General features: G+C 42.5%; 1 protein-coding gene across 2 annotated transcripts; it reads right to left on the bottom strand.

The window, feature by feature from the left end:
• Nucleotides 1-4,535: 4,535 nt before the first annotated feature.
• LOC132872892 (cyclin-dependent kinase inhibitor 1C-like) lies at nt 4,536-7,383 on the bottom strand. Of its 2 annotated transcripts, none has more exons than XM_060908012.1 (3): nt 6,837-7,383; nt 6,631-6,751; nt 4,536-5,319 (listed from the first exon to the last, which is right to left on the bottom strand). In XM_060908012.1, the coding sequence occupies exons 1-2, from the start codon at nt 7,261-7,263 to the stop codon at nt 6,633-6,635; spliced, it is 546 nt and encodes a 181-aa protein (XP_060763995.1). In that variant the 5' UTR covers nt 7,264-7,383; the 3' UTR covers nt 4,536-5,319; nt 6,631-6,632. The 2 variants fall into 2 exon arrangements, with proteins under 2 accessions (XP_060763995.1, XP_060764002.1); XM_060908019.1 differs by lacking the exon at nt 4,536-5,319 and adding an exon at nt 5,326-5,652.
• Nucleotides 7,384-8,591: the final 1,208 nt, after the last annotated feature.

The raw sequence follows: 8,591 nt of genomic DNA, 5'->3' as shown, positions 1-8,591 counted from the left end.
ACTGATGAAGTTGCCCTCTGCCCCCGAGTCTATAAAGGCAGACAAGACGTGTGCGGAGGAAGCGAATTTTCATAGCACTGGAACTTCGAAAGATTTAGACTTAAACTTTCTTACTGGACTCACTGTGTGAGCGGGTACTTCAGCTGGGCTAGCACAGGGTGGCCGGATGGGACAGTCATGAATCAGATGTCCTGAATCTCCACAATAAAAACATAAGCCTTCCTTATGGCGACATTCACGCTCGGAGTGGCTTAACTTGATGCAGGTGATATCTATGGGCTCATCGGTGGTGCGACTGAAAAAGCTGTTCTCCTGAATGAGCTGAAAAATAGCTGGTCTATGTGGATGGCCATATCAATCAGCACGTCGAGTGTGAGCCACTCTGATGCCAGCAAGAACTGGCATCTCGGAATGCCAGTTCTTGCAGGACCTCAGACCGCAGTCCCTGACGAAACACTGCTTTGAGAGCTGGTTCGTTCCATCCACTGACTGCAGCCATTGTTCTGAACTCCAGTGCATACTCCACTACTCCTCTTGACCCTTGGCAAAGGGAGAACAAACTCTCGCCGACTTCTGCTCTTTGGGGCTCGTGATCAAAAACTCAAGAGAACATGGAGAGAAATTGTTCATAGGATGTAGTGTGCTGACCACCTCTCCTCCAAACTGTGTTGGCCCATCGTAACGATTTGCCAGAAAGAAAGGACAACAGCTGAGAGATCTTCTGCTTGTCAGAGAGATAAGACATGGAAGAAAAATACAGGGAACATTGAAGCAGAAATCCCTTACATGCACACAGATCCCCGGTGTATTTCTCCAGAGGCAGAAGTGGCAGCGCGGAGTGAGCAGACGACTCAGGGCATATTTGGAGGGCCTGCGACATCACAGACATTATTCAGGCCATCCTGGTGTTGAGGTCGGCTAACATCTGCTGATGTTCTCCTAACAATCGCCCCTGAGCGTTCAGAGCAGTCTGGTTAGTTCCTTCCGATACATCCATGTTACAGCAAAGTATCCTGTCAGAGTGCAGGTATTTATGGATGTACGTGCAGAAAGAGATTGAGAAGCAGACTGCAAACAAAGCCAAATCGTGTGACGAGAGACATAGTCAGTAACCAGGCAAGGGTCGATCGATCATGCGAACAACACAAAGTAGGCAAGGCAAAAGAGAAATACTAGCAGGGATCAGAATAACGAGATATCAGGCAGACAATGAAAAGGCCCAGTAGTACTGATTGGAACACAGAACAATACTTTGCAATGAAGGTGTGGTATTATGGGGAGACTAATGATGTGTGTGATGATTGTCAGCTGAGTTCAATAGGCCAGTGACAGAGGGCGCTGTGTGTCCTGGGATGTGTAGTTCTGGGAGTCCATGTTTGTAGTTTGGTTAGTGACTGCGTTTTCAATGGGGATACTGACAGTTGCATTACAAGCTGGAACTAAAGTGGATGTTTGGAGGGTTAAGATTTAAAAATAAAAGAAATCTGGAGTGTGCATAGGTACAAAACAGTAACCTGTGATTAACTTAATTTGTGTGTGAAATATAAATATGGAGGACAAAACAAGCTGCTTTTTTAAACATCCTTATCGGACTACCTTGATGCCAAGCAGTGTAGCACCTACATCTGCCACACATAATCATGATACTCACAGCTGTATAGATAAATCTGGCAACCGATATTTGTGTTTCGCCATCTATTGCTGCTGCCATTATTTTGGTGGCAAGTTGTAGTGACTCTGTGTGTCTTCTGCTGCCTGCTGACTGTAGCTGACAATGACAGCAACATAGGTAGTTGAGTTGACAACAATCGGCATTGGCCTCCAGTTATTGATAAAGGTACTTTATATGGATGGCGAACTTAATCTCATCTCATCTCATTATCTCTAGCTGCTTTGTCCTGTTCTACAGGGTCGCAGGCAAGCTGGAGCCTATCCCAGCTGACTATGGGCGCAAGGCAGGGTACACCCTGGACAAGTCGCCAGGTCATCACAGGGCTGACACATAGACACAGACAACCATTCACACTCACATTCACACCTACGCTCAATTTAGAGTCACCAGTTAACCTAACCTGCATGTCTTTGGATTGTGGGGGAAACCGGAGCACCCGGAGGAAACCCACGCGGACACGGGGAGAACATGCAAACTCCGCACAGAAAGGCCTTCGCCTGCCACAGGGCTCGAACCCGGACCTTCTTGCTGTGAGGTGACAGCGCTAACCACTACACCACCATGGCGAACTTAATGTTATTCAAAATGTACACATTAGTTAGACATTGGGTACGACAACAGAGAATGGAGAAATAGAGAAAAACACACACCACTTGTTTCAAGCCACATTTCAAATGATTCAAGTATATAGTAATATACTGTACTAATGTCACTGTACTAACTAGCTAGCATAATCATTATTAAGTTGAATTTAACCATTACAGACCAATTACTTTAGTATAAAAAATTAAAAATACAAATTTATAGGGGTTTTTTTTATGTGTATTCAAGATTATTTCATTAATTGCCTGGCATGTGATGAGCCCTTTTGGTGAATATCTTGGTCCTCTGCATGCCCAGGGAATCTATGTAAAGTGACAGACAGTCGCTTCACTCTTCAAAAGTAAAGGCTTGTGTATTTCGCATTTAATTTTTTTCCTCCAAAGTTGAAGTTTGCCACTACCGTTGAAGTAGCTGAGAACTGCACAGATTCTTCCTGATTTCCTAGACAACATTGTCAAAACATTACAGAAGTAAAGGTAAAAGCAGAAAACTGTACACTTCTGAGGACAGCTTGCATTCATATGTTTTGCATATTGTAGCGAGACAGTAATGGTGACTTGTTTACTTCCGGTACTTCCCTAGATTCGTCAATACTCTCATGTTACGAAGCCAAAGCTGCCTTTACCAAAATGGCACATCATCTTCATTTTGGCTAATCAGCTCACAATATCTGCATCAACCAGATCCTCAGGAAGCCCTGAGAAGATTTATTCAATCACTCTGGCCCTGGTGTGTTCATCACATTTTAGGTATTGCTAAAGCAGTCCAGTTCCACACACCAGTTTTACATTTAGTGCAATTAAATATAGGACCCTTCTTTGCCCTTTTGTTCATGCCACTTGAAGAGGAAGTAGCATCAATTTTCCATTCTTGTGCATCCCATTGTGGTGATGTTATGTATAACAGGTGTATGACACTGCCTCATAGGAGTGGGGTTTTTTTCCCACTCAGGTTAGTCTGCAGCCAACAGAAGCCTGTATACAGCAGAGGTTTCCAATCTATAAGGATAGATGTTAAATACCTGCCATATCTGATCCACACATTGCTGAAACTCCACACTTTGTGTGACTGTGGTCAAGGCATTGTTCAGCAGAGACAGAAGAGTAGACACACTGCTCTTATCTTACAAGAGACCGTTGAAAATATTTCTGAATTCGGAAAGGGATCACGTATTTACAGGATGTCATACAGATTAACTACAATCCATTTACAACATTTAAGTTACTCTTTTATGATACAACCTTTTGCCTGGCCAATTATAAGCTGACAATGTTATATTGGTTCATCAAACAATGTAAAATTCCACTGTTGCATTTTATAAGTTTTTTTTTTTTTTATATTTTGGTAGAATACAGGCCACATTTTGGAAGTAAAAAGATTGGTTCAATATTAAACTAACATTAGGTGTAACAATGATAATTTCACATGTATAAAACTCATATTCTGGCAACACAAGCACAACAGAACTGTTAATCAAAAGGGAAAAGCAAATATTGTAAATAATAGAGCTTTGTGACAATGCTTCATCAGTAGCTGTTATAGGAAGTAGCAGTCATAACATGATGGTAAATTATGTCAGACTATGATATTCAAATGTTTGATTGGTATTGAAGAGCCCAGTGTGTGCCAAGAAAACGCCCACCCCCCTATCATCACACCACCAGCAGGCTGAACCGCTGACACAAGAAGCATGGGTCCACGGATTCATGCTTTTACAAATCCTTTGACCTGTATAAATTGTGTGCATGGTGCCATTTGATAATTGCACAAACAAGGTGTACATGCGTTCCTAACAAAGCAACCACCCTCTGTAGAAGGCATGCCTTACTGCCAGTGTGTGCATTATACATTAGTATAATTATCCGCTATCAAAGCATTAATGATGTTAGAAATCAATAGTTCACTATAAATTGTGTTCATATTGCTGAATACAGTTAGTACTGCATCTAAATCAATTTGACCTTTTCATGCACAGGTAAATGATTTCTTACCATATTCACTCTCCGCAAATGTTAATGCAAGCCTAAATACTAGCTAACTATCAAGATATCTGTCCAAATAAATATATATTTAATAAAATAGAATTTATATTTTTAAATTTAATATAAAATTTAAAAACATTTAAATTATAAAATATTTAAAAATACTTCTATTGTAATATAAGATTTTTAATTAATACACCACCTGTGCTCACCTTTAATTCTCTCTTTCAGCACAGGACTTTAATGTTAAATACAGAAAGGAAAACAAAAACACAGTGTTAGATATATACACGTACTATATTACAGATAATGAAAATTTAGGACAGTGCAGTGACAAAATGGCTCAGAAAAACATGACGGATCACGTTTTGGGGCAAATGCTACATCAGAAAAGCAAGACTACAAATATCTTCAATGAGGAAAAATAAAAAAAAATAAAAAACTAATGCCCTTTACAAGATGTGTATATTTCAGGAAAAAGCCCTGATGTCTCAAGTATTAAAGCTTTGTTTTTAACAATTATATACGATTGTCCTGTTTCCATGAGCAGTTTAAAAATATTTATATATAAAAAAAAAAAAATATGCACAACCCACCCCAGTGAAATGTACACTTGTATATAATTTACATATGGAGAGGGAACCCCACCCACAACTGCTTTATAGATGCAAAAAAAAAAAAAAATCCAACTATCAAGGGTCTCCATGAGTGAATGGCTAGATTCCATGACACCCAGGGGTCGAAGTAAACAGTATTAACACAGGTCAAAGACAGTGCATTACATAATGTACATTTCAAATCTGACTTTGCCTTTGGTCAGAGCTGCATACATTTTTTGCTACATTTCTTCATTTTGGTACACAGCAGGTGCTCATATTAAGGCCCAAGAAGTGATCCAGCTCCTTCCTCTGCAGTTTTCCTGAACCTCCACACAGTGGAGCATGTATGGGACGAAGGTGAAGGGTTTGACAAGGAGTCGAGGCGGTGTCGGGCTTTGCCCCTTCATGAAGGCGGTGTTCCTTCTTCACCCTGAGCAGCTTCGTTCTTCAGCTGTAAAAACACCTTAAAAACAGACAGTCTATAGTCAGGAGCCATGTTGATATCAACCTGCTTAATGCACAATTTGAAGTTGTGAAAAAGTAATGGAGATGTAACTTAAGAGGAGGTGGGGTCAAAATCACACACGCAAAAAGTGAAAACTTGTATGCATTTAAGCCATGTGATATGAGGATCAAAGGAAAGCGCTTCTGAGGGACAGCACTTAACTTATCGTGAGAGGAGAAAACCCAGCTCTAGCAGAGCATTTTTAAAGGATTTTCCACTAGGAGACCAACTGGTCTGGGCAATACAACCACAGGCCCCAGAGTCCATGCGGTTGCACCGCTGCGGCATATTCTGTGATGCAAATTGCCGCATTACAAATCCTCGTTTCAGCCAGCATAATATCAACATAGTTAATGCACTGCCAAGTTACCATAACTTCATAAGTACAGTAAAATACAAAAATTACACTACGAGTTTGTTTTATCAACTTTCATATGTATTTTAACCTCCTAAGGCCCAAGCTGGGTTTTTTTTTTTTTTTACATGCATTTTTTATTTCTCTTTGCTATTTGGGCTTATTAGAACCTGATTAGAATAAAAACTAAGCATCATCTTTTGATAAGATGTACTTTTAGAGAAAAAGTATGTCCACATATGTGGATTCTTGTTCCGAATTTCCATAAAGTGCTGTCCACGCATGTGACCGCTAAGCCCTAGGAGGTTAAGAAACAGTGAAAAATAAATAAGGAAATCTTCAATTTTATTGCTCAATGTGAAACATAGTATCAAATAACCGCATATCTAGCCTATAATTTGGAAATTGGAACAGTCTTGACAACCCAACTTCAATATTTCTTAAACATTCCAATCCAAAGAAAACAATCTTATGAATTTGGCCCAGCAATTCAACCATCTCCTATAATCCCATTTCAGTTTTACCCTTCAGCATCAATCAAACATAACTTGGTCTCCCAGTGAAGCTGGTTTGGCATTGACTAGGAGACCAAATCACCATTTGGTCTCCCAGTAACTATGTTAAAAAAAATAAATAAAATGCTCTGAGCTCTAGTGCAGAAAGCACAACAGGAAAGACACAAGATAATAATGCTGCTCACCATTAGTAGTGGTGCTTTTCCCGCCACAGTGCGCGCGCCCACCCACACCCACCTTGAACTCCCCCCTCCCCCAAACACTGACCTCTCTCTCTCTCTCTCAGCGCCACACCTAGCCAGCCGCCATAACACCCACTAAACACAGCGCGTTGTATCGAAAAGCTGTCACACGAACAATAAAAGCCATAAATAAGGAAAATAAAGCCTCCTTGTGTACCTTCACCGCAGTAGTTTCCGTGGTGTTCGTTCACAGGACAGGGAGTAGGAGGCGGAGTTCGGAGTCGCACTCTCTCGCCGTTTGAGCTCTCCTCCGAGCTTCTTTCGTTTGACGTAAAAATCTGCCGGAAAGAGAGAAGAAAATACGTTAACGCTTTACTCATGCGCGCGCCCAGCTCGGGCTGTTTATTCCCGCTGCTTTCCCACCTGTAATAAGGCGTGGAGTGCTCGCGAGACGCGCGCGTGCTCTTCTCCTCGTGCGGCTCTGCTTTCCTGCGCTCGCGCTCTCGGGAGAAACAGTTCCGCCTGCAGCGTCCTCTCGAGCGCGGTTCTCCCGGTCAGGAGCCTCTGTGTGCGGCTTCACGTGCGGAGCAACAGCCCTCCTTTTCCCTACTTGGACCGACTCCTGGTAAAACGCTGGCGTCGCTTCCCCCGCGGCTCCCTCCCACTCGTAGTCTCCGAGTAACGGTGTGCCAGTGACGAAGTTAAAATTCCACCGTTTCTGGTCCTGCTCGGAGAGCTCGCGCAGCTTTGCCTCGATGTCCCGGTTCAGCTCCTCGTGATCGACCGCTCCGAAAAGACTTCGGCACGCAGCTCTTGCACCGCAGATAGAGAGTTGCTGACCGCTAGACATCGCAACGAGACGATAATAAATCGAGAGGATGGAGAATAGTAACTCGAACACAACGCTGAAACGTTACTAGGCAGTGTTGTTTTCCAAATTCGAATTTAAAGAGCCCGTTGACTGACAAGAATTCGTAGCCACACAGGCGAGCGATCTGATTGGTCAGTGAGCGGTCACCTTTTCTCATGATCCCGCCTCTGTTCGGTCCTGATTGGTCACTGGGGGCCTTTTGGAATTGCGACTAGTGTTTGTGTGTAGGGGCGTGTCCTGTTGAAACTGTCGAATAGCCTTTGTTGTTGTTGTTGACCCAGTAGATCCGCGCCACCAGGTAGTCAAAACAAAAAGTAATTAGTGATTAAAAACAAAACAAGAAATTTAGTCCGTGACTTTTTTTTGCTTTTTCGTTTCTTATTTAAATGTATTTTGGCGTAAATTTCTTTGCACTAGTTTTACCTCAGAAGTGAGCAGTCAGTACTCAGGATGACGTCACTTTTTGGACCCCTGCATTCGAGCTGAGTGGGCAGAAGGGGCGGGGCTTCCAGCTTTAAAGCCACTTGTTCATATTTATGCTGTGTACAGATTGTTTTTCTTTAAAAATAAAATGTCCCTGGGTGCTGATATCTTACTCGTGGACGCATCGCTTCTAAATTGTTGTAAACAGCCGTAAACATTCTAAATGTCAAGCCTTTGGGTGTAAAAATAAAGCTGAACTTTTTTGGGGGGGGGGATTATTGATAGTTTATTTCGGCGGCACGGTGGTGTAGTGGTTAGCGCTGTCGCCTCACAGCAAGAAGGTCCGGGTTCGAGCCCCGGGGCCGGCGAGGGCCTTTCTGTGTGGAGTTTGCATGTTCTCCCCGTGTCCGCGTGGGTTTCCTCCGGGTGCTCCGGTTTCCCCCACAGTCCAAAGACATGCAGGTTAGGTTAACTGGTGACTCTAAATTGAGCGTAGGTGTGAATGTGAGTGTGAATGGTTGTCTGTGTCTATGTGTCAGCCCTGTGATGACCTGGCGACTTGTCCAGGGTGTACCCCGCCTTTCGCCCGTAGTCAGCTGGGATAGGCTCCAGCTTGCCTGTGACCCTGTAGAACAGGATAAAGCGGCTAGAGATAATTATGAGATGAGAGAGTTTATTTCGAACATGTAAACAAACAATGAATAAATAAACAGAAAACAAGAAAGCAAAACAGCATTTGCAACAAGAACACGTAAAAAGCCACTAAATTAGAAAATAAACCATAAATAATATCAAAAATACAAACAAGGACGCACTAAGCAGTTTTGAGTTTACATGTCCGAAAAGGAGTGGGCTGAAGTAAAAACTTATTTAATCCCACCTCT

The sequence above is a fragment of the Neoarius graeffei genome, chromosome 2, assembly GCF_027579695.1.
Source record: "Neoarius graeffei isolate fNeoGra1 chromosome 2, fNeoGra1.pri, whole genome shotgun sequence".
Taxonomy (NCBI): domain Eukaryota; kingdom Metazoa; phylum Chordata; class Actinopteri; order Siluriformes; family Ariidae; genus Neoarius; species Neoarius graeffei.
This window is presented reverse-complemented; position numbering and strand designations above follow the sequence as displayed.